At 36.7% G+C, this 25957-nt stretch overlaps 6 protein-coding genes across 9 annotated transcripts; 4 read left to right on the top strand and 2 right to left on the bottom strand.

Annotated features, from left to right (window-relative positions):
• Positions 1–828: 828 nt before the first annotated feature.
• On the top strand, positions 829–1471 carry LOC116735547 (hemoglobin embryonic subunit alpha-like). Its single transcript, XM_032587503.1, has 3 exons — positions 829–960; positions 1034–1241; positions 1343–1471. Exons 1-3 carry the CDS (start codon positions 866–868, stop codon positions 1469–1471), a joined length of 432 nt encoding a protein of 143 aa, XP_032443394.1. The 5' UTR covers positions 829–865.
• Positions 1472–4296: 2825 nt separating this feature from the next.
• Positions 4297–6133, bottom strand: LOC116735546 (hemoglobin subunit alpha-2-like). Its single transcript, XM_032587502.1, has 3 exons — positions 4876–6133; positions 4595–4802; positions 4297–4518 (listed from the first exon to the last, which is right to left on the bottom strand). The coding sequence occupies exons 1-3, from the start codon at positions 4968–4970 to the stop codon at positions 4390–4392; spliced, it is 432 nt and encodes a 143-aa protein (XP_032443393.1). The 5' UTR covers positions 4971–6133; the 3' UTR covers positions 4297–4389.
• On the top strand, positions 5931–6662 carry LOC116735541 (hemoglobin subunit beta-like). Its single transcript, XM_032587496.1, has 3 exons — positions 5931–6040; positions 6130–6352; positions 6435–6662. The coding sequence occupies exons 1-3, from the start codon at positions 5949–5951 to the stop codon at positions 6561–6563; spliced, it is 444 nt and encodes a 147-aa protein (XP_032443387.1). The 5' UTR covers positions 5931–5948; the 3' UTR covers positions 6564–6662.
• Positions 6663–9583: 2921 nt separating this feature from the next.
• LOC116735877 (hemoglobin subunit alpha-A) lies at positions 9584–10432 on the bottom strand. The gene is made up of 3 exons (XM_032588023.1): positions 10264–10432; positions 9950–10157; positions 9584–9839 (listed from the first exon to the last, which is right to left on the bottom strand). The coding sequence occupies exons 1-3, from the start codon at positions 10356–10358 to the stop codon at positions 9711–9713; spliced, it is 432 nt and encodes a 143-aa protein (XP_032443914.1). The 5' UTR covers positions 10359–10432; the 3' UTR covers positions 9584–9710.
• Positions 10433–12040: 1608 nt separating this feature from the next.
• Positions 12041–13031, top strand: LOC116735876 (hemoglobin subunit beta-A-like). Its single transcript, XM_032588022.1, has 3 exons — positions 12041–12286; positions 12439–12661; positions 12784–13031. Exons 1-3 carry the CDS (start codon positions 12195–12197, stop codon positions 12913–12915), a joined length of 447 nt encoding a protein of 148 aa, XP_032443913.1. The 5' UTR covers positions 12041–12194; the 3' UTR covers positions 12916–13031.
• A 1347-nt stretch (positions 13032–14378) lies between these two features.
• Positions 14379–25750, top strand: nprl3 (NPR3-like, GATOR1 complex subunit). 4 transcript variants are annotated; one of them, XM_032586849.1, is made up of 14 exons: positions 14379–14783; positions 15550–15619; positions 16614–16652; positions 17281–17413; positions 19157–19231; positions 19868–20021; positions 20163–20241; positions 20342–20479; positions 20895–21051; positions 21446–21552; positions 21651–21780; positions 22556–22745; positions 22851–23043; positions 24986–25750. In XM_032586849.1, exons 1-14 carry the CDS (start codon positions 14588–14590, stop codon positions 25158–25160), a joined length of 1836 nt encoding a protein of 611 aa, XP_032442740.1. In that variant the 5' UTR covers positions 14379–14587; the 3' UTR covers positions 25161–25750. The 4 variants fall into 4 exon arrangements, with proteins under 4 accessions (XP_032442740.1, XP_032442739.1, XP_032442741.1 ...); XM_032586848.1 differs by having other exon boundaries at positions 20160–20241; XM_032586850.1 differs by lacking the exon at positions 16614–16652 and having other exon boundaries at positions 20160–20241.
• The last annotated feature ends 207 nt before the right edge of the window (positions 25751–25957 follow it).

Raw genomic sequence — 25957 nt, 5'->3', positions numbered from 1 at the left:
TTAATATAATGTATTCTTTACAAAAATAAAAGAAAAATCAGCAGCTGTTTCTTTAAAAACACTTGTTTAATTTGGCTGATTTAAACAAAGATTTGAGTGCCCAAAGATCTGCTGAAAGTCATTAGATAGATGTGGCCCTTTTTACTATGAAATTATAGAGATGGCAAGAAGAGTTGTTATTAAAAGACGAATTGTAAGAAGATTCAAATAAGCAGCAATTACCACTGATGGTGGGCAGAGTTTGTGTTAAATTTTGGAATCACAGTTGGGGACACACAAGGCAGCCTAAGGGCCACAAATGGCTCTGAGTTACACTTTGTTCCTCTACACATCATCCCCATACTTCTATTTTACAGTTTCTAATTCTTTTTCCCCAACTTGACATTCTAATAAATAAATTTAACCTTTCAATTTCATTTCCTTTAATCCAATAACAATAACAATGATGTTAACAACATATTTATAACATACATTTGACACGAATAGTACATTTTATTTTGGAGATTTATATTTACCGCCTTTCAAAACACAATGAGACATGTTCAATCAGGTGAACATCTCTACATAAGTAAGCTAAATAGCATATACTTTTATTTATTTCTATTCACAGATATTCTTATTAAAAATCTACAATAAAGGCCAACCGTTAAGATTCATTATCACTCCCTTGTCACTGTTACGTCAATGTGCTCTCCAGCGCCTGTGTGACAAAACTGATTTTTGTTTTATCTAGTTTGGGAGACGTCAAACACAGATATCTCCTAGGTGTGTCCATGTCCATGTGTCATAAAACCCTTCACGTTCCTGCAGAACGTTCAGACTAAAAAAAATTTAAAAAACAAGCAAAAAGTCATTCACTACAAAGATGAACCTCACAGCTAAGGACAAGGACACAGTCAGGACTTTCTGGGCCAAAATAGCAACCAATGCTGAAGACATCGACACAGATGCTCTTTCCAGGTAAATACCCTAAAAACATAGATTTTAAAGTTTTGTCTAAAGATTAAAAGTTTTTTTTTTCCCCTTTTTTTAGGATGCTGGTGTTTTACCCACAGACCAAGACCTACTTCTCCCACTGGAAGGACCTGAGCCCCGGCTCTGCTCTGGTGAAGAAACACGGGGCCACGGTGATGGCTGGAGTTGCTGACGCTGTGGCTAAAATTGATGATCTGAGAGCAGGTCTGCTTAGCCTCGGTGAGCTGCATGCCTTCACTCTGAGAGTGGATCCGGCAAACTTCAAGGTACGGCCTGGTCCGACTTCAACAGAGCTCTTGAAACGCATTTTTGATCGGCTATATTCACGTACGTTGCAGCCGGACTTATATTTATCTGCTCTGTCCAGGTCCTCTCCCACAACATCCTTGTGGTTTTGGCCATCATGTTCCCCAACGACTTCACCCCTGAGGTCCATGTGGCCATGGACAAGTTCCTGTCTGCTGTGGCTTTGGCTCTGTCCGAGAAGTACAGATGAACTTCACCCTGGAGCAAAATGGTTGAACAGAAGACATGTTTATGTTCTTTATGTTCTCTGGCCTTCAGTTTGAATAAAGTATTTAATACTATTTTAAGTGGTTGTTTTAATGAATCTGTCTTTCTCAAGTCACATATGAGTTTCACTTAAGCCTCATGTCAACTTAGAAGTTAACATATCTGTCTGCACCTTCAGTATGTGTATAAACCACTGAGAAACGCAACAAAAACTCAAAAAAATCTTTCCTTTATTACTTGAACAAAAGGATCTGTGTAATTACTCTTAGAAACCGTTTTCAGAGTATTGTAATTTCAAAGTAACTTATTCTATTGTTTTCTTTTTTTCAATGTCTAAAAGCTGAAATATGATTAAATGACCTGATAAGAGCTTTACTATGAAAATATTCTTTATTACCCCTAAAAGTATTTTTAGGAATTAAAAGTAAACTTCAAAACCCCGTGAGCACACGCTTAATGAAATATGACTTTAAGTTAACTTCATATTCTGGCTTTAAGATATTTTCCCCAGATTTTCTCATTTAAACTTGTCATCTTTGTGACCTTTTTGGTGGATTTTTAATGTTTTTACAATGTTTTATTCAGCTGAAATTTTACAATCATGAATGATTTCATTTGTCAAATTTATGTTTTTGTTTTAATGTTCGCATCTTCCTTTAACAAAGGAATCATTTATATCCAAATCAGCAGTTCATAGTCATATTTAATAAAAAATGTGTAATGCCTTACATGACTTCTTTTCACCACTTTTCTTTTTTTTTGCATTTTATAACTTGAGATTGTGCTTCTGCAAGTAGCATTTACCAACATTTTACTCTTCTCTATGAAATAAGTGATGGCTAAGTCATTTCATTTTATTTTATTTTATTTTTTGGATTATTACTTCTTTTTTAGAACATTTCAATTGCAAAAGGCAGCATTCTGTTTTCATCCAACATCCACTAGCTCAGCAAATTACAGCAAGGAGGCAATAACAACAGACTGAACTTTGCACAATAGAGTGCTTGACTTTCAGTGTTTTGTCTCTGCTAACGGTTTGAAGCTAGATGGAGCCTAAATGACTGATTTCTTTCATTGAACAGAAAAAAATGATTGAAAATCAACTCTAGGTGCGAACACAACACAATTAACAGAGATAATGAAAATAAATCCAATTTACTTTTGTTACAACCAAGTTCCATATTGAGTAAATATACATTTACTGTTGACTGGCATGTTTGAAAACAGTATTGGTATTTTTTTTTTCCAGGCAGGAGTGTTTCTTGTGACTGAGAAAATGCTGATCAACAACCTGATAAGTGATATTAATATTGCATATTTGACCTATGCAGAGTTCATGTTACTGACCACAAATTAATCCTTCTAATCTTTAGGAGCCAGAGTATTTTTTAATGTTATTATTTCACCTTATTACTCACATGAAGTTAATTACAATGTTAAAGGAAATAGTTATTCAGTTCAATTCAGTTCAGTACAAATAACTTTATTTATTCCCCGGGGGTAATTTCAAAGCAAATCATTAGTACAAGTAAACTCAAAGGTAATAGCTCAGATAATAGAATGAATAAAATTCGCACAATGTGTATACAAATTTTGATGTATGATTTTACTTAGTCACTGGCCAGCTAAGCCCATTTTTGATATTTTGTTCAGGATCCAGCAATTAGTTCAAATGAAGGTAATATTTTGAAAAACTAACTTATTCTGTAAATGAATAAATTCATGAAATCATCTTTGGTGACCATAACTGTTGTTTTTTTCCCACAACTTCAAAACTCCTGCATGCTAACTGTTTGTGCAGTGTCCAACTACTCATTTCCAAGATTTTACTACCTTGACCGGATTTGGAAAAGGGTTATTGGTACAAAAAGTAAAGCTTCCTAAATCCTCAACTCACAGTTTCATTTGCACACACAGTGCCATAGGTCGTGTGGAACGCCTAGGATAAAATCTCACTATTTTGTATTTTCTATATTGGTGAAGTAATCAGGATATGCGACGTTTCGACCACTTTGATTTTTTTCTCTCTCTGTGCCCAGAGTGCAGCTGTTAAAGTTTGCCTTCAAAGTCACCCTGATTTACTGATTAAATGAGAGGATAACTTGAAACTTGTCATTCTGAGCTCATATCAGCTTTTCTTTTGACAATAAGGGTTTTCTTGTTTATTCATTGGGCATTTTTGCCTTACTCTCACTGAGCCTGAAAACAGACATTCTGACTTTTTATGCCCCGACTTTCAAGTGCCAAAATTAACGAGCAGACTCATTAGTGTCAGTAAAGCTTGACTTGCCTATTCAGTCACGTAATTTCTCAAAACATGACCAAGGATTTTTCAAAAGCGTTTTATGACTTTAACACAGTTGACCACAGTGGATAGTACATTTGCCAAACTGTATCCACTGAAAGTTTTTGCAGGTGAACCTAAATAGCTGCTGAGCTTCTGTCCATTATGTCTTTAGACTTTTACCTTTTTTCACCATGGACTTGACATGTAATATCCAAGTATAACCCTATTATTTTACCAAATTTGACTGAAGATGAAGATCAGTGTGTATTAAAATATGTAAAGAAATATAAACAAATAAAAAAATATATAATAGGTTCATTAGAATACATTATTTTCTGAATCACTTTTTAGTTATTGTACAAAGATGCTGCACAGCACAGCGTGGAAACATATGGCTACATATGTTAGACTTTCTATCACATAAACCATATTTTGAAGTTTTTGTACATTTTTTCCCCTTTTGGAAATAACTGAATGTGCAAAACAAACATCACCACACAAACTACAACCGACAATTTAACTCAGATTTTTACTTATTTATTTATTTTATTAAGGTTGAAAACAGACAAAACAAGGGGTCCATGTTGTCCGTCGCTTCCTGCTTTATTTGCTGTTCATCTGTACTTCTCGGACAGTGCACGGGCCACAGCAGCCAGGAACTTGTCCATGGCCACATGGACCTCAGGAGTGAAGTCGGTGGGGAACATGATGGCCAAAACCACAAGGATGTTGTGGGAGAGAATCTAAGGAGAAAAACCAAATGTAAAAATCTTGCTGTTTGTGTAAAGTTTGAAGAGCAGTAAACAACCTTCTTCTTACTTTGAAGTTTGAGGGGTCCACTCTCAGAGTGAAGGCATGCAGCTCACTGAGGCTAAGGAGCCCTGATGTCAGGTCGTCGATTTTGGCCACAGCGTCACCAACTCCAGCCATCACTGTGGCCCCGTGCTTCACCACCGGGGCCGAGCCGGGGCTCAGGTCCTTCCAGTGGGAGAAGTAGGTCTTGGTCTGTGGGTAAACCACCAGCATCCTGTACAAAAACAAACACTTTGAACACATGCAATAGATATAGCTGCTGTTTCTTCCTTCAGAGCCATCTTTACCTGGACAGAGCATCGGTGCCGATTTCCTCGCCACTGGAAGAGATCTTGGCCCAGAAGGTCTTCACTGTTGCCTTGTCCTTTGCAGAGAGACTCATCTTGTCTGATGATTAAGTTTGAATGTGAAGTTTCAGCACGAGAATAGGAGGTTTTATAGATGGAAGAGGACAGGGACACACCCTGGTCACCTCTGAGGTTATCTGCACTCAGAGGTGTTCCAGCTGAGAAATGAGATAAGGATAAAACCGAACAGTAACGGTCACTCTGAGGACCCATGCAAGAATCAAACACCACAAGTTACAAATGGGTGACTATGCAAATAACAAGAAAAGTTACATTTATCAACATAAAGCAGTAATGTAGTTTTATATAACTTTTATTCTTATGAGTTGTTCACAAAGAGTTTCAGCAAAACAAAATACAAATAATTAAGATATTTAAGAATATGTCTACATATATACTTTATAAATTTGCTCTGGTAGATGTCAGCTAATTATTTATTTTATTCATTATTCCTCCATAAATGAAAAGAGTGTAATGTCTCTGAACAAGGCAATAAAATGTGGGCAATAAAGTCTGCAAATAATGAATATTTGCAGATTTTATATACATATTAATTACCCTGTCTGGGCATAGTTAGATCTGGGCTTCCAAAGCTTTAGGATCAGATTCTTTGCTACATTTTAAAAAAAGTACTCAAACTCAGTTGCATATCCCTTGGTCCGACATTCATATTTCTATTTTATTAAGTTAGACTCATACAATGAAACAATAACTGATCTGATGTCTTCAGTCCCAGACATTGTTTCATTGATAAAACAGTGTTGAATCAGTCATAAAATAATTATCATGCTCAAAGACCTTTTGCTGATCATCATGCACTATTGGCTTCATAGATATTCAGTGTTTTCCATCAGTTATTAAAATCGATGTATCAAGAAGGGAAGATGTGAGTTTCCCTCAACTCCACCCATCTGATAACTATGGGAGGAGCACAGCTGGATGTTTATAAAGTGGATCTCCTGGGCCTGCTGACCCACACCAGACAAAGGGAGCGAGCAAACAAAAACTCCAAAATGGTCAAATGGTCAGACTTCGAGTGTGCCGCCATCCAGGACATCTTCTCCAAGATTGATTATGATGTTGTTGGCTGTGCAGCTCTCTCCAGGTAAAAAAAAATTAAAAATCTATTTTCTTTACCCAAAAATTTATTCATTTGAGGTTTTATTCTCTTTAATGATCTTTTTGTCTCTTCAGGTGTCTGATTGTCTACCCCTGGACTCAGAGATACTTTGGCGGCTTTGGAAACCTCTACAACGCTGCAGCCATAACATCAAACCCCAAAGTGGCGGCTCACGGAAAGGTCATCATGGCAGGTCTGGAGAAAGCTGTGAAGAACATGGACGACATTAAGACCACATACAAAGACCTGAGCGTGCTGCACTCTGAGAAACTGCAAGTGGACCCCGACAACTTCAACGTAAAGCTGTGTTCTTTTTGTCATTACACCAAAGGTATTAATGCTGTTGCTGCTTTCTGACCCATGTTGTGTTCTGTTGCAGCTCCTGGCAGACTGCCTGACCATTGTTGTAGCTGGTCAGATGGGGGCAGCCTTCACCCCTGAAGTCCATGGAGCTTTCCAGAAGTTCCTGGCCGTGGTGGTGGCCTCTCTGAGGAAGCAGTACTACTAGAGAGCCTCAGCCAGGATGCTCTCAAGATCTGTTTCTCCTCATTTTTAGAAGGAGGAGGCTATGAATGATTAGATAAATAAATTAGCACATTTAACAAATGATTTTGTTGTCTCTGTCTTTATTCCTCATTATCATGTTTATAACTTTCTTATGTAGCATGTAAATGAAATCTAAATAAGATGTAGCTGGTCAGATGGGGGCAGCCTTCGCCCCTGAAGTCCATGGAGTTTTCCAGAAGTTCCTGGCCATGGTGGTGGCCTCTCTGAGGAAGCAGTACCACTAGAGACTTGTGTCTTACAAAACTGAATGAATAAATAAAAGAGTAATTTTTAAGAAAAAAAACATCTGTCTCTTAATTTTTTTCTCACTGACATTAGTAGTAAAATAAACTTTATCCTAATTTAAGGTATTCGAATACATTTATGAACTACCTAAATGTCTTAAAGAATTGCCACATACAAATGAAAGTATCTGAGAATCCATCAAAGAAAAGTAGTGCGATTTTTCTCTGTTCCCATGTGTGTTAGAAAGATTCAAATTGTCAACATCTCTTTCTGTAAATGTTTAAGTATTTGCACTGGTCTGCTAATGCAGGCTGTGCCTGTCTGCACACAATTCTTGTGAATATTAAGTAAAAGGCAAAGATTGTTTAAACTATAGGAACGTTGGTGATCATGATAAGTTTTCACACATTCAAATTTGTCTTTCCATCTTGAATAACAACTGCTTTTGACTACAATGTAAACTTAAAAAAAGCTCTGAATATATTTAAAAAGAAAAGTTGTGTATTTTACACTGAATTACTTTCACATGTAATGCCACACTTCTTAAAAATCTCATCATCCAATCTAACTGGATGACAAGTTCAACTCAAGTTTGGATATATAAAACAAAGTTTTTATTTGTTTATTTATTTTAAACATGATCGAGACTGTGTAATAAAAAAGATTTTATGTCCAGGTTTGCCTGTTCTCTAGACCAGACTCTTTTTTTTATCGCCTAGAAAAAGCTCCCCATAACATCCATAATTATCCTCAGTCTTCACATTGCATACTGCAAGAGCACAATTTAATTAACTTTTAGAAAGAGTTTAGTCACTTAGTTCTATTAAGCTGTTTTAAAGAATTAACTCTCTTTTTTTCCTTAACTTTATTTTTAAGTTATTCTTTAAGTTTTGATGAATTAAAAAAGTTATTCTGACTGATTTGCTTTGGATTGACAAGCGTACTTCTAAAGGCAAGTTCAGTTTTTTTAGTTAATGAGCTGTGGTAGATTCATAATCAGTCTTGGAGGAGAGGTCCTGGATGACATGCTCAAAGTCTGTACACTTAATCATTTTGTTGTGTTATTTATTTATTTTGTGGTATTTAGATTTGCTCCTTTTGTCCGGTGTGTCTCCACTCCTCCCATAGTTATCAGACAAGTGGAGTTTGACAGGGTGTCAAATAAAAGTTGATTTATGGATTTGCAAACCCTGAGATTGGGGCAAGAAGTGCACATTTTAAGTTATCTCTGCAGCTAGAATCTTGTCTATCTGTGCTGCTACTTGTAAAGCGCTGCCTATGGACACTTGATGCTTGTGGAAAATATAGTTCAAAGCTTTAGGTTAGGTTTTCTTTGTCCAACAGCACAGTTTCTGGATTTTCTATCTTGTTGCATATTTTAATTTTAAAGCTACGACCACATTGTATTTAATTAAACCAATGTATTATTTGTCTACTTATTAGAAGCATTTTTTTTCAGTGGCTTTGCATCAGAAATGGAATTCATAATCATTTTAGGAAATGTTAACATTTAAGTTAAAATATCTTTTATAGGTTGAGGACTGAATGCAAGAACATGTTTGTTCATTAGATATAGATATATGCATAATGTCCATACAAAACAAGTACATTCATAACACAAAGAGAAGAAGAAGAGAGTCAAAGAAAGCCGAGCGCTTAAAAGACAAAGTAACTTAAGCAACGTTAGTACAACATCTGGTAGTGTTTTTGTAATTCCTCAAAGAGTTTCCAGTTGTGAATGTTGATGCTGTCTTAAGTTTTTAGCAAAAAAATGCACCTTTGGATTCACAATATTTTAAAATTAGACATGCACAACTAGGTTTAAGCTGCATCACTTTGCATGATTTAGATTTTTTTTAATTCTTTGACATGCAGTTGTCACTAGACATGACATCCAAAGAATGTTTTTTTTTATATATATATATATATATATATATATATACTGTATATATACGTATGTAGTTAATTTTCAGGCTGAAAATGAGCTATCTAATGTTATTTGTTTTTGTCTACCACCAATTCTTCTGTCATGAAAATAAAACAATTTAAAATACTAAGTTAATATGACGTTGGATTGTGTCCATGTTTATTGTAAAATGATAATAAGCGCTGTAGCGGGTGCTTCTGCCAAGTCGATTACAGATAAGGATCACTAAACAACTTGCATTGCTGTTGGCAGCTGGCTGTCATTCAGCAAGCTGCATGGTAAAACCGTACAAAAACGTTTGTGTGGTTCAAGATTAAGACCTATAAGTACACACTACACAGTCTTTCTTTTCTTTTCTTTTTTCTTCTTGATATTGATGTTGACCATCTTTACAGTAATGTTAACACAAATCGGACGAGTTCTGGCTTCCACATGTAGTTGCTACTTCTCTAACACTTTCCTTTTCATGGCGCCTTGTGCTGCTTATCTGTTTATTACGCACCACAGAGTCAGTCAGTGAAACTCTGGGGCTGTCCAAGTTCTCCCAAACATCAAAAGTTCTAATTATATAATTAGAGCTTTATATATATATATACTGTATATATATTATTATTATTTTTGTTATATGTATGTATTCATATATATAAAAATATATATATAGTTTCACTAGCTCTTGACTTTATTCAATTTGCTGTGTTTAATTTCTAAGTTCTACAACCTGAAATAATTACTATTTTACTCTTTTGTGTGAAGATTAAGAAACCATTTGTTTTAGAAGTGAGGCGCAAAAGACAAAAAAATAAGACAGCTTTTATGGACAATTATTATATCTTTAATTTATTCAGCCAACCTTTTGATTTCAAAGGTGTTGTTGAATTTTTCTTTTGGATGACATGCAGTTTGTTTGTGCAGTCGTTCCCCCTGAGAGGCTGGATCTTAGCGGTACTTCTCAGACAGAGCCAAGGCCAGGTTCTGCAGGAACTTGTCAATGGAGACATGGACCTCAGGGGTGAAGTCAGCAGGGTAGTACAAGGCCAGCACCAGGATGATGTTGTGAGCGAGAATCTATTGCATGAGAAACAAACAATGAGTTAAAGTGAGCATGTTATGATTGTCCATGAAGCTTTTTAAATGTTGATGTTGCTTTAACTTTTAACTCAACAACTTCTACCCACCCTGAAGTTAGCGGGGTCCACTCGGAGCTTGAAGGCATGCAGCTCGCTGAGCTTGGACAAGGCACCAGGCATGTCATCAATCTTTGCGACGGCGTCTCCAATAGCTGACATGATGGTGGCACCGTGCTTCTTCACCTGTGCAGACTCTGGGCTCAGATCAGACCAGTGTGAGAAGTAGGTCTTGGTTTGCGGGTATGAAGTCAGCATCCTAGAAAATACACACAAGATTAAGTTAACCCGGATTAAAGAATAAAACATTTAACAATTCATGGTTGAAAACTAAAACAAAAACAACAATAAGAGAGAAAACCCACCTGCCGAGAGCCTCGCCCCCGATCTCAGCAGCTTTAGGGGCCACTTTGTCCCAGAAAGACTTCACCACAGTCTTGTCCTTTCCTGAGAGACTCATTTCTGCCTTTTTTTCTCCAAGTTGAAAGAAAAGAAACTCTGCTACGAAATTGCTGGTAGTGAAGACTTATAACTGTCTTTGTTTTATATCAAGCCAAAATGCACCACGCCCTCTATCAAACGTAGACCCCACCTCTTTGGCAGAAATTACTAGAAGTTTCTATAATTCTTGAGATAAAAGATAACCACTCCCTGTCTTTGACCAAATGTCTGTCAATATTTTATTTCAGTTAAAAAAGTGTATTTTTAATAAAAAAATTTCAAATTCATATCCAAGGAAAAATACAAGTCCACATAGGTGAAATGTTGCATAGTGTGAGGACTGTTCCAATAGACATTACTCATATAATTTGAAGGTATTCTAAAGATATTTAGAGAAGCAATTGAGGAAACGTAAGACAGGCGTAACTGCATTTAATTACATCTGCCATTCAACCATGTTAAATGTGTTTGATCAACACCAAGAAATGGTATTACTCACTCTAGATAAATCATATACTTTGTATATTACACAAACAGCAGATGAAGGTTTTACTTATCTTTATAGTGACTGGTGAAGTGTCCAACTTTTTTAACAACCAATATCAGTATGAAATAACAATTCTGTCATCTATTCTAGAAACTTTGCAATTTTCAATCTAGATTTCAGGTACCAGCATTCTTTTCTAGCTGCTCTTCTTTTATCTACGCAAAGTAAAAACATATATATACGTATATGGAGAGAAAGTGAATGTGACAGCTTCCAAGCCCTTTGTGGGAACAATTTCTGAGCTTTTGTCAACCACCTGTCTACTTGTCTTTTGTCAAGTTTAGTAGAAACGCAATTCAGTTAAATTCCAAAATCAGTGATGGATTGACAAAGAAATGCAAGGAAGAATATGGTCTATGTCAATCATTTCTGTCCAATAATAGAAATAACTTATATGTATGTGTATGAAAAGAAGGTTCATACAGCTGAAAGATATAACTTTACAGGTTACTTTTACCTTTCGACATTAAGGGCTCTACAGTTTACTGGGTAGTGATAAGTTATTTAGTCAGTGACATCCCTACAAGTGTCAGAAACGCTATTGCTGATTAATATGGCTTCTCTAAAAGTGCATGGTTTGATATAAATGGGTGCGGTCATCTGAATTTAATGATAACCAACCCATCAAAACTACTGAACCCTCAGAGCGGCGGTGTAGAGACCATCTTATCACATTCATTGGAGCAAGTTGTTTCATTGATAAACTTTTGATGTCTCATTCTTTCTGTTCTGCACATAAATGATGAAGAAAACATACTTTTTGTTATTGGCATTTCTTTTTCCATGTAACCACTGACATAATTCCCAAAATATTATAGTTAGAATAATATTTTGACCCTTTTCTCATATCGTTGCACTTAGGCTGTTGAAATAATCAGAACATACACACTGTCAAGCTTCTTAAGCTAAAATATTGCTCTGTACAGTTGCAGAACATACAGAAACCAAAAAACAGTAATGGAATCTATACTCTTCCACTAAATTTGGTTATTTTTCTTGCTTGGATGTCATTAAAAGAGCTGCAAAAAACAAAGTTGCATAAAATGTCACCCTTGATTATATAAAACATTTATAGTTATTTTCTTCTTATCAACCTTTTCCAGGAAGCCCCCCCAGTGATCATATCGACATTGTTAAGGGTATAACCCAACATGGCACTGACATTTGTCCAATCAGATGCCTCCTAAACAGAGAGGAGTGGCACTGGGAAATTAATAAAAAGCTCTAAGATTATCATCCTCAAAAGGGTTGTGTCCTGAGGCATTTAAATTATTTTCTGTGGCGTAAAGACAAATTTAGTTCATCACCATGGTCGAGTGGACAGATGAAGAGCGCAAGGCCATCACAACTCTGTGGGGACAAATTGATGTGGGTGAGATTGGACCCCAAGCTCTGACCAGGTGACTCTTCATAAAATTTTCATTCATTTATCCATTTCCTTCTTCAGGTTTAGCACATTCTTGGAATCAGCTGGTAGCATGCCCAGACCCCTGAATTCAGTTTCACATGTTTTAATTTAGTATTAACCTTTAACATGTGTCCCTTGAACCAGGCTTCTGATTGTGTATCCCTGGACTCAGAGACATTTTGGAGCCTTCGGAAACCTGTCCACCTATGCTGCAATTGTCGGAAATGCCAAAGTGGCTCAGCATGGAAAAACTGTGATGAGTGGACTGGAAACTGCAGTGAAGAACATGGACAACATCAAGAATGCCTATGCCAAGCTGAGCGTCATGCACTCTGACAAGCTGCATGTGGATCCCGATAACTTCAGGGTACGTTGTTATAAACTCACTCGTCATTGAGTTTTTCATCAAAGCTCCCTTGGTGAAAAACAACTTTTAAAGTTTTTATTTAATCAGTAATAACATGCTTGCTTTACTTTTTTCCATTTCAGACTCTTGCTGAATGCATCTCAGTGGTTGTGGCCGCCAAATTTGGCCCCACTGTCTTCACAGCTAGTTTCCAGGAGGCCTGGCAGAAGTTCCTGGCTGTGGTGGTCTCCGCCCTGGGAAGACAATACCACTAAGCAAAAATAAAGCACACAACAGTCTTTCACATGAAACAGTTTTTGTAAAGTTTCTAAAATGAGCCATTTGCTGGTTGGAAGCTGTTGCAAACCCCAAATAAAAACTGAAAATCATAGTCTATGGTTCTGTTCAATATTGCTTGTTAAAGTAGCTTTCAATTTTACTTAGTTGCTTTGCAGGCTGTTGATTTAATATTTTTTCAGTTAAAGTATATATGCAGATTCAATAGAAAATAATTATCTTCGGAAGTCCGCCCCAATTAATTGACCACACATTTTATGAAAGAAATATGAAGGAATATGCCTGTGCCACTTAAGTTACTTGCTAAAACACATATCAGTCTGAGAAAGTGTAATGGGTTAAATATATTTAGATAATTTCTTCACATGATCAAGGAAATATATTTTACTCAATGATAATTTAACATTTTTAGTAAACTGGGCTATGAAAACTACAGATCACAGACTCGGTATTTTGATGTAAAAGGGTGTGGCAAACTGAAATTAATGATAATTTTCCAAAAATACTGCAGGTCAACCTGAGTGCTAATTAACCACAAAACAAAGCCTTACACACGTCACATAAAAAATATCAAAATGTCAAAGTACATTTTCAAAATATTATATGGCTCTTGACCTATTTCGCAGATACAGTATAATTAATCTTTCCGTTGGAGTAATAATTTTCTATTTAGTCTTTCTTTACTCATAGACAATTTCTACAACAAGTTGGAGAAGTTAGAAATAAACGATATGGGGAAAGCGCCATCTAGAAGAAACACTGATCCCGCCATTACGTGTTAAAATCCAGATAAAATTGAATGAATTGGAATATTATTGAAAATGTTATTGTCTAAACTAATTAAATTGAGAAAGGTGAACAGCTAACCTTTATACCAATGAAGGTGACTTGCTCTTCATGTAAAAGGTTCCAACTGTCAAGTCAGCAGTATTTGCTATATTGTACCGGTAAAAACATAACACCTCTGTATTAAAATTCTTCTTCATTTATTTTTTGTATTGGGTATTATTCGCTGAGTAACTGAGTTGGGGATTTTGTCTCTCAAATAATGTTTTTTTTTTCATTTTCTTTTAAAGAATTTCGTCAGCAGACATAAGAAGTATGTATTTGCAATCTATTGCTGTATTCGTAGAAGCAGGTTGGTACGGAGCCCTCCAGGGGACATGGGATTTTTTTTCCTCTTCTTTAACTCGGTTTTAAGTTCCATAAACTATAGATATTTCACAAAGAGATATTAACATTCATGGGAAAAACCTCACATAACCTTATATTAAAGCAGAAAGTACGGTGGTCACCGTAAGAGAGGCTTACATTGTTCAATTATGCAACATGAACTGATCAGTACAATATTGCGAGGGAACGCAAAATCTTTTGCGAGGGAACGCAAAATATTTTCTTTCCCCATGTCCCCTCGATGGCTCCGTAGGTTGGAACTTAAAACCGAGTTAATGTTTCCAGCCGGGCATTTCTCAAGGCAACACACAACAATGTCAACAACAGCTTTCGAAGATACTTGCTCAATTTTATATAGGCTTCTAAGTTAATTGTAAAGTGTCCCCGTTATTGTTACCTTTATCTCTTTATTGAACGCATTAACGGTGATAGGAGCTGTAGCTAAATCAAGCTAGCGGACACTTTTAGAATGCTAACATGATGCTAAGCCCGTCGGCCGAGTCACCAGATGACAGAAACTCCCTATACAGTCAGTCACGGAACAACAGACATAAAAGCGGGGATAAAACTAGTCCTATAAGCGTCATCCTGGTTAGTTCTGGGAGTAGAGGGAACAAACTTCTATTTCGGTATCCTTTTCAAAGAACAGCTGATTGTCCGTCTTCTCTCTCAGGTAGGTTTCTGCATTGACATGAACTCAAACAATGACTGTCATGTTTATCGATTTACAGCTGTACACTACTGGTAGTGTATTTATGTTGTAGTTGAACCCACGACACTTCTGCTGTAAAGCAACAGTGCTTCAAACTGCACCACTGTGCAGTCTAGCTTGTCAAATGTTTAATTCAACTCAGATGTCTTTGATTCAACCATTACTCCTTTGCATGTGGTACAGTCAGATGTGAGTCAATCTGACAACTTCACTCACAGGACAATAATCTCAAATACAAAAGGAAACCTGAACCTGAATGTTGTGATTGTCCAGACCTGGAAGAGATTGAATTGTAGTGGTGTGTTAATAACATAAGACCGGTGCAGAATGAAACATCTCCACAAAATATAATAAATAAAGAATAGAACATCAAAATTCCCCCAGATAAAATCATACAGACATTGAAAAAAGATGATTATGCAAGTCATTGAATCGTGAGGTGTGTGTAGGTTTTTCTATGACAGGGCAGCATCCTGATACAATCACTCTGTGTTATTTTAATGAGCCATTTTAGTTGGAGATGTTGCTAAAAATCTTTATTTAAATTTTTGTATCACATTTATAGCAACAGTCTGGGATTTGGTCAAATATTCGTAAAGCTTATTTGACAGATTTCTAGGCTCTAAATTCTACATTAGTTAATTCACTGGTCTGCAATTATCTTTTAGCTTATAAAAAGGGAAAAATGTTTAGTTTTTTTTACCTTTATACTTTAATCTGTCTTCAGCAAAACAGCGTAATCCATATGCACTGAACACAACTGGGGATGTTCTGGAAGATCCGGATGGTGATTCAAGGTAAATAGTTTTTTTTTTTTTCATCTTCTTTCTTCTTCAAAAAAACTATTAAAAGACAAGTAAATGTACATTCTGTGCATGTTTATCTGAAAATGTACTGTTGAAAATGTAATTTCATCACTTCATGAGTCTAAATGTTACATTTTCAGCTGTTGTTTGACTGTGCCTGCTAATCACAGGACCCAACCCATGAATCTTCATAGTGTCTGTTTTATTCATTTTTATTGTGCTGTCACCTTACAGATGATGAAATCAACTTGTCATTTTTGTTGGTTTGAACACCTTAATAAATATCAAACAGCTCAGTCTGTGGAGATATAGTCATAGACTACTTATTTTTTAGTAGGTAACTAATATCTGTACTTGAGTCTTTCAACAGATAGTAGATGATTAGATAAGAGACTCTTTATTGACCAGGAAGATGAATATCTTCATTTTTGTCCTTCAGTTCAAAGCTGAACAATATATCTAATCATAGTTTATATTGAAGTGTCAGTGTGTGCAATTTCACAATTGCAAAGGTTTGGTTAGATGCAATATTTGATTTGCTGTTCTATTTCAAGTGCAAGACATTCAGACTTTGCATGTCGATAATGTATTTGGACATTGGGGGGATACTTCACTGCTATTGATGCCCTAAAACAATGGAGATTTTATGGATCCCAGATGGGCACAACATGATGATGGAAAAGATTGAAGATGAGTGAGAAACATATTGATATGGCAAAAAATTCAACAGTAATTGCAATAGCATAAACTTGATTATCATTTGATATTGTAAACTCACCATATCACGTGCAATGTCCACTACTGGTATACCTATATATGCAAGTGAGATGTACATGCAGAGCAGCATGTTTACATCACTGTGTCACATGTTTTTTGGGTTTGTTTTAATGTCCATTTTCTGCATTTAGCCCAACTGTGTGTTGCATCTTTCCTTTTGTTTGCTTTTTTTTGTTCTTCTTTTTTTGGTGCCCAAATCCCATTTCAGGGAGCAATGTCCGCTAACTGACGAACAGTTGGTAGCAGGGTAAGACCGAAACATTCTGAACCACCTCTCCTTCCCCTAGATCACTCCCCTGTCCTGTTATTTCACTCCATCTTTCCTGTTTTTGTGCCCTGTATCAATCTCCAATCCCAATCTCTGTGCCGTTCCTTTTTAATGATGTACAGAAGATGAATCATGCTTGCACTAAAATCATCGGTTTAAATGTACGCTCATAATTCAGAGCATGTAGACTTGGCAAATAAGAATGAAATTCAAATCAGTTACAGCAGTTTGAGTAATACTTTTCATTGCTTTTTAAAATGATGGTGGTGGAAAAGGTCCATATTATGTTTAATTTTTTTCTAGTAGATAACACCTTAATTTGTATCCCCTTTGACTGCAGCATGAGTTACATCAGTCAAACCAGCATGAGTTTGTCACATTTCTCATTCATGTATCATTCACTATTTTCTGCTGGGAAACCTCTTCTTTTCCTTACCTCACAGTTGCCAAATTAGATTTTCTTGTTATTATTGAATTATTTTAAGTCAAATCCATCCTATAAGCAGGAATAAGAGCATTATAGCCAGATAATCTGAACCTTTTTCACTCATCTCAGCTGCTCCCAGTTTGCAAGGTTTTTCATTGAGTTTGTGCTTCCTTCCTCGAGGTTTTCTGATAGCATCCTGGCCACCATCCTGGCCACCAAGAACGATATGTGTGGAAAGAAGTTTGAACTCAAGATAGACAATGTTCGATTTGTGGGTCACCCGACTCTTCTGCAGCATTCTCCCCTCATCCAGGTAGGAAAAAATAGTCAGTGAAGCAAAGAATTAAGGTTTTCTCACTTACATTGAGAAACTGAATTAGGGTTTTCTCAATTAAAGGAAATTTTAATTGAGAAATTTTACGTTTTCATAGTTTTACCCATCTTCATTACCACTATTAACATTTAATTTATGTGCTAATTTCAAGGTCCATGTTTCACAGAGCTTTTGTCTAAACATCTCCTTTCTTTCTTTAGCTGCATCTCTAATAAGCCATTCTTGTCTTGCCCTAAGTATGATTTTGACGTTTTCAGGACATGTTTGTGTTGATTATTTTTTCTGACACTGATTTACATTGATGATCTGGCACTGATAATGTTTCAGAAGTTACATTTTACATTTTTAGTTCCAAGTCTGTTTATAGCTATTCACATCTTAAAAATACAATAAATAAACACAACTCTATGCCACTGCAGTTTAAAACTGTTTATTTTTCAATTAAAATTTTACCAGAAAATTTATGTTTCTGTGATACATTGACATTAAAGTGAAGAAGGTTAGCTTTCAAGTATGTCAATATATGTACAAAATGCTGAATATAAATGGTCACGCAGGCCTACTAATGAAATCTTACTACATTTGAATAAATCCACAACTTCTGCTCTTGCTAATACATCCTTTGACCCATCAGTGCTTGTAATTGCTGTAATTATTGTTGTCTTAAGTATACTCTTCCTAAATTAAATCCATTGTGATTTTCACTTGTTACTTAGTAGCTCCATGCTTTCTAGGGTAAATTTAATGACCTCACATGGTGCAACATTTCCATATGAAATACTAATAAACAAAACAAAACTGAAGAAATACTAATTCAGTTTTTTTCATAGTTCTCTGTCATATCTGCAAAATTGCTTCCTTTGCTTTCTCCAGTACTTGACCATAAGACATTTGTTAATGTCTTGCTGAAGACATTTGTTAGTTGAAGCAGAGTTGAAAATTCTGCTTCAACTCTCATACCACCGAGTGGTTTTTTTTCTAATGCCCAGAGATCAGCTCCCCCTACTGTACTTTTTTGAACAGCCTGTGTTGTTGAGATCGTTACTGTTTTACTGGCAATGATGACGAGGCAAAAGCAAACTGAGCAGCACAAAGCTCTCCTATATGCAGAAATGATCATGATTTCTCTGTGTTTGATACATTTAGAACTCTTGATAGCGTTTTGTAGACTTTGGCATCTGGAAATAACTGGAAGAGCTTTCGATGCACTTTAATGTGATAAAATAATCCCTTGAATTGAACTAGGGTTTTAGTTCACATTTTTTTAAACATCTGATGCGGGCTTTTTTCAGTTATGTTTTGTTGACAGAAAGAAAATGTTTTCACTATTTAAAAAATCCGGCCATTTTTTTCACAAATGTTTCAGTTTTTTCACAAATGTTTCTGTTTGACTATACCCGTCTTTGTATATTTGAAAACTGGGTTTCTACTTATTCTTCTTTGTTTGAAAAAAAAAAAAAAAATTTGATATTATAGAGTTTTTATTGCATCTTTTTCTATTTTATTTAATTTTTTTTTCTTTTTTGAGACGAGTTATTCAATAAATGTAAACATAAATTTGTTTTAAAATTTTTTTATTTATTTGTAATGCAATATTTAAAAGTTGCTCTTATTTGCTTAGATAAAATTTTTAGTTAAATTTTAACTAAAAAATAGATGAATTTTTTTTGGAAAAGCTTAATTTTATGGACTTTATAGAGACGTGGCTTTTTGTCATTTCAGGTTTCCAAAACAGATCCTTCGCCTAAGAGAGAAATGCCTACGATGATCTTGTTTAATGTGGTTTTTGCACTAAGAGTAAGGAAATCTTTAATAAAATATTTCGATTTTAAATATATTGTGTTGAAAATTGAAAATAATAATATGGCTTTTCATGTTGTTCATTTTTATTTTTATTTTTTTTACCAAGTCTTTTTAAAATATTTTAGCTGACTGTGGGTGGGACGCTTAAAGTTAGTTTTCTGTTAATCTGTATTCCTTGGATGGGAGGGGTGTGTGTGTTTGATAACGCTCAGTTATCAGTGACAGCATGAGAACTCTGGGAGGAGAGGGCGGTTTATTCTGCTTAATCATGCTGCTCAGCAAGGCCCAGCCCGGTTCCAGCCCATGCTGAGTCATGGTTCTCTGCAAGTCCCAGGAAGGCTCAGAAGATGCGAAAAGTTGCTCTGTCATGCTTTGTCCATAATATCTGCTCTGCAGCTTCAATTACTGTGCTGTAAACACACTTAAAAAAGAAGCAGAAGTACTTTATAATTCTAGAAATGCTTTTTTAAAATTTTTTTTTTAATGTGCGTTGTTTTTCTATTTTTAGTGGCCTTTCAGTCTGAAAATGTTTTTTAGTCAGATAAGCAACACAAAAGAGAAATTGGATGTAATTAGTTAAAACTTCAAACATAAAAATTATATATTCTGCTTGTCCATTTGCATCTCCAGGCAAATGCCCACCCGTCAGTGATCAGCTGCATGCACAACCTGTCTCGGCGCATCGCCATAGCCCTTCAGCATGAGGAGCGCCGCTGCCAGTACCTGACCAGAGAAGCCAAGCTGATGCTTTCCATGCAAGACGAGATCACCACTACGACTGAGAGTGCGATATTCTCTCACTATTCACACCTTCTCTAAAGCTCTGTCTCAGTCAAACTTTCCAATTTTGAATTATAATCATGTCCTTTTTTTTATTCCATGTCTCATTGTTATAACTGTGCTTCCTCTCTGCCGATGTTAGCAGATGGAACCCCGCAATCTCCATTTAGACAAATTCTTCCAAAATGTAAACTAGCCAGAGACTTAAAGGCGGCCTACGACAGGTGGGAAGCTGAATAAATTCACCTGCTTTGTTACCTTTCTCAAAGCTTTGAACAAATCCACGCTTTCATTAAGTTAATTGTGATATTTGTGATTTTTCAGCCTCTGTACAACAGGTGTGGTACGATTACATATCAACAACTGGCTGGAGGTCAGCTTCTGCTTGCCTCATAAGATCCACAGGGTCGGTGGGAACTACATTCCCCCAGAGGCACTAGAGCGCAGTCTGAAGGCCATAAGGTAAATTCAATATGTTACACACTCTGTTCTGTATTAGAAACAATATTTAATGTTACTATCAGTGTACACGAACAAACTTAATTTGTTATAAATTACAGAGGAAAACTGCTCTGTCAAATAAAGCAAAAAATTATTTTGATGCTTTAATTACTACACATTTCAAAAATATTTTTAAAGTTATTATGAGAAGTTAATCTTTTTCAAGTATAGTCAACTTTTGTGACCTATCTATTAAGCTCCATCTATTCATTGAAATATTTCCTGTGGGCCACACTGCCACCTATAGGTAGCTTTGAAAATTGCTGTTTTTAATAACGTCTCATTTTAATGCCTTTTTAAAGCTAAAATAGAAGTAAGGTACAAAGTGAAGATTTTGTAAAGAGTTTTGAAAAGTAATTTGGTTTTGGCCCTGTAGGCCCTATCATGCCCTGCTGCTGCTAGAAAGTGAGAAGGCGCTGTTGGATCAACTTCCTCTGGACTGCTCACCTGCAATGGTGCGCCTGATAAAGACCTGCTCAGCAGTGAAAAACCTGCAGCAGCTCGCCCAGGACGCTGACCTGGCCTTACTTCAGGTGCACAGCATCGCTCTGATATCATGCTTTTTCAAGGCATGACTTTAATAGGGACTACAATTCTTTTGCATTTCTCATAATGTGCCTTCAGTTGCACACATAGCGTGCATACAATAGAATAAAATAAAAAATAAAAACAAGTCACAACTGAAACTTAAAGAAATACTTTGGGCTTAGAAGCTTCTTCGCGTGTTTAGTGTGAGTTGCCACTAAAATGCATTTCATGAAAAATCCACCCAGTGTGTCTTGTATATTTAGCTACTTACTGCCATCTAGTGGTGAATATACGGAATGCAAAAACATTCATGCAAACATTTTTTCTCTCTTTTCACACCACTTTTTCAGGGTTTCTAATCAGACCTTGTAGTTTATCATTATTTTTTTTCTCACTCAGATCTTCCAAATTGCTGCTCACTTGGTTTACTGGGGCAAGGCGATCATCATCTTTCCTCTTTGTGAGAATAACGTCTACATGCTGTCTCCTCATGCCAACATCTCTCTGTAAGTGTGTGAAATCTTCTCTTAAGATTTGATCAAACATATTAAAGCCAGACAGGGACTGTGTTAAGTTGCAGTGTTTGTTCTTCCTCCCTGACCAGATACTCCACTTTGGCTAAGCAATTTGCTCAGCAGTTCTCTGGCCACGATCTGCCCTCCATGTTGGCCAAGTTCTCTCTACCGGTCTCATTGGCCGAATTCAGAAACCCCCTGGAAGCCCCTGCACAGGAGGTAAAATAATCCCTGAAATTGCTAAAATATTGTTCATTTTATGTGGAAATTTAAATATATGACATAGATGCAAAAATTTGTTAGCAATATTTTTGATTATTTAGGGGGAAGAAAGGCCAGGCAAGATCTCTGAACTAAACTAAGCACCCATACCCTGAAGGCAGACTAATAAAACTAATAAATAGACATGACTTTAGTGACATGGACTACTTGTTTGTTGGCTCATGATGTTCGTGTTATTTTTGACACTCTTCTGCTTGTTTTAGACTTCCTTCCTGCTCCAACACACGAGATTGAGACTGATGAGTCATTTCACGATTTTTAAACCTGTACTGTAACGTTTTCCTCCACGAAGCGCGCCCCCTGCTGGCCATTATGTAGATTGCAGGTTCAAAACTCAGTATCGATCGTTTGAGATATGTGCAGATGGACAGCTGATACAAAACATATTTTACTGTTGGCATAATCAGTTTTCTACATAAAAATAAATAAACACTTGAGAAATACATATCAATATATTTGCAGAAATATTCTTCTAATGGAAGCAGTTTTATAGTTTTTATCCAAATTCGAAGGCAAATGGTAAGTTGAATCAGAGGTCTTTTGGATTTTACTGTAAGTTAAGACTGGATTGTAATCACTAGAATACTTTCTCATTGGCTGTTGAGGATGTGTTATCATTTTCTGAAGCACATTATCTGTGACCGACTGCACCATTTATTCAAATTTCCTCAATAACTTGGTGTCTTGTTTTTCCTCTATTGCGTCTCTACAGGCCCAGCTCATCCAGATGGTGGTGTGGATGCTCCAGCGCCGCCTGCTCATCCAGTTGCACACTTATGTTTGCCTTTTAATATCACCCAGTGAAGATGAGCCTACACCCAAGGATGAAGAACTTCCACTGGCTGCGCGGGTTGGAGGCCGCAGTCTCAGCACCCCGAGCGCTCTCAGTTTTGGTTCTCCAAGTAAGACCCAACCATCAACATCACTGCTCCCTTCTCTGCTCTCACGGCTAAATAAGAGGTCAAACAGATCATTGACCACTTCCTTCACATCCTTCATGCTTGCAGCCAGCAGTGACGACATGACCCTAACCAGTCCCAGTATGGAGAATTCCAGCGCTGAGCTGCTGCCTGGCGGAGACTCTCCTTTGAATAAAAGGATGACAGAAACACTCCTGGCAAGCCTGTCAGAGCATGAGAGGCAGGTTATACTGAACATCCCGGCTGCGCAAAATCCTGAGGATCTGCGGATGTTTGCCAGGTAATCAGGCTTTTAAAAAAGTTTTTTCTTTTTTAAATTTATAAGCATTTCCTTTTTTAGCTACACAGCAGAAACACAAGTTCTTACCAAGTATGTTTGGTCTAGGTTCTAGTGCAAATATCTTAGTATACTTGAAAAAAGAGAAAACTAACTTACATGTATTTTTTCTGTAAGAAATATGAGCTTATTTTAGGTCAATAACTCCTTAATATTGACTAGTTCTACCGGCAGACTATTTCACTTCACTTAAGTGAAGTGACTTTTTTAAATCAAGGTTCACAAATTATTTACTTAAAATAAGCTCTTGTATTTTGCTGTAAAGTTACTTGTCAGTTTTATCTTTGTAGCACCTTAAACCACTCTATGAGAAAAAACTAAAATGGTGGGTGCTTGGGTTCGACATCAATGAGGTACCCCATTATGTAAGTAATACCACGGACCTGGTTTGTAACAAATATGACCCAGAGAAATAGAAATTCAGGCCAAATTACTCAGCTTCACTTTATTAACTACGGTGACAGGGAACCCTCACTGTTAATCACCATTGAACTGTAAGCTGTGAATACTTTTAAGTTTTAGGAAAACAACACAAAAAAAAATGGAAAACAACATATACTTTTCACATAAGGCAACACATAAGGCGGGCCCACTAAACACTTAATGTTCACAAGCAATGTCCAAGCTAATATATCGTCCTGAACAGTCAGTTCTACTCACGACCTTCAAATGGTGGTGGAGAAATGGGAAAAACCCGAGAAAACCCAACGGTGCAGGCCTGTGACCAACGAGGAGTAGACGTTGAAATCCCAGAGGGAGGATGAATGAAAGAAACAATTTGAGAGCGGTGCAATTCGGGGAAAACATAGGAAACGCTGAGATGCCTCCCTCCTCTCAACTCCGCCGCGGCTCAACGGCTGCCGCAGGACCGTGGCGCTAAAGCGTTAGCCCACTTAGCTTAGCCCGAAGTCCGTCGCGACCACTTGCTCCGGCCCCCTCCTGGCTCGTCCCTCCAGCGTCAACTGAACTCCTTCAACTTCTCCCGACTTCCGTGCTCTTTCGTCCTGTTGTCCCTTTGTCTCTCCTTCTCGTCTCTCTTCTCTTTCTTATTTATTCCTCTTTTGTTATTGTTTTTTTTTTTTCTCGTCCGCCTCCGTTCTCCACCCTTACCCCTCTCTCCCTTGCTCCCGCCCTCTCCTCCTCTCCACCAATCCCCATCCCGCACCGGACAAACTGTCCCCACTGCCAATGAAAATGGTGAGATCAGAGAATGCGCAGTGCAGCTTACGTCACACTGCTTCTTTCAGTTACAATATTTACACAATAGCTCACTAACAAACAATAGTTTTCATCATCAAATAAGATAATTACTCAATAGTGACCTTTATATTATTCAACTATTAAGGTGAAGGAAAATACCAATGTATTTCTTTCAGAAAGAAGAATACTAAACACTTAGTTGTTCACCAATGCATGTTTGAGTAAACAGTAATTTACTTTTAATATACTTGTATCTTATTTTGAACTATGTAAAATTAACCTTAACAAATAGTAACTACCATAACCTCAGTTTATCACTGGGCTACATCTTGAAGTAGAAACTAGACCAAAAATACTTGATTAGATTTTGTGTTTTTGCAGTGAGGACCGTCTTTTACATTGCTTTGTTTGCATATTAGTATATTCACTGAAAACGCTTACTTTGCCTTAGTGCGTAATGTAAAGATTGTATCTATTCTGATCTTGCACATGAAATGTAGACATCAGAGTTGTTGTCATTTAGTTGTTAAAAATTCACCGTTGGGATAACTTCAGCTGTGGATTTAAACTCTCATGATCAAAGTTAATACTTTGTACCTTTTTGCAAGAGTCTACAAACTGCAGCTGACTGAGAAAAAGTTCCTGCTATTAAAATCATTTCATCGTATGTCAAACTGCTTTTTAGGCTGCTGCACTATTTTCGGGGACATCACCACCTGGAAGAAATCATGTACAACGAGAACATGAGGCGATCGCAGCTCAAGACGCTGTTCGACAAGTTCCGCAGCGTCCTCATTGTGACGAACCACGAAGATCCTATTATTTCTATCTTTCAGTCTCCCATGGAGTACACAGCATGACTGCCCACCCACTGGTTCATCTGCAACGTGCTCAGGACCAAGGAGGCTCTGCGACTGACATGACGGCATTAGTGTGTGAAGAGTTACAAAATATAGAGTATTTTTTATCTTTGAGCCAAACCTTTGTTTACAATAGTAAATTATTTTATATATGCCAGACATGCCTTATGGGTTCACTGTGAAAAGTGGAAGCACTGGCGCACTGGCAGACTGACACAATCGCCCGTGCCGGCTTTAGAAGTGCACATCAAGCACTGATCGTTCCAGGCCTCCAGCTACCTCTCTTTAGGCGTCCCAAAGGTGGAGATGGAAGCACTGCAGAGCAAAAAAAAAAGATGAAGAGTCTTAGCAGCAAACAGCTTGTTTTTGCACAGGCTCAGGTTGGATGGAAAGGGGCTTTCAAAACATCTGTAAAAATCACTGAGAAGAACATTTCCCCCGAGTGAATGCTTATTGGAAAACAGATGGAATTATATGAGACAGACTACTGTATGTAGAAAAATGATTTTCTTTTTCAAATAAACTCAGTCAGGTCTAATCTTTTACCTTACTGTACAACTTTGCTTCAATAAACTGCAGTTCAAAATAAACTTACAAAGTGGGAAATAAAGTTTTTTTAATTTAAAAATGAGCTTGGAATTGTTAAATTAGTTTTGATTGTCCCAGAACTGCTAATACTTTAAAGATGAGGTTCAGAAAAGTATTTTAATAAGTATGCGGGGAAAAAAGTATTTCCAGACTTTATTCCCTTTTCCTATTCTCTTAAAGTTTTTTTTTCTCCTAATGTATTATGTAGC

The sequence above is a fragment of the Xiphophorus hellerii genome, chromosome 16 (genome assembly GCF_003331165.1).
Source record: "Xiphophorus hellerii strain 12219 chromosome 16, Xiphophorus_hellerii-4.1, whole genome shotgun sequence".
Classification (NCBI taxonomy): Eukaryota; Metazoa; Chordata; class Actinopteri; order Cyprinodontiformes; family Poeciliidae; genus Xiphophorus; species Xiphophorus hellerii.
Note: the sequence above shows the minus strand (reverse complement) of the source record. Positions and strands in the feature narration are given on the sequence as shown.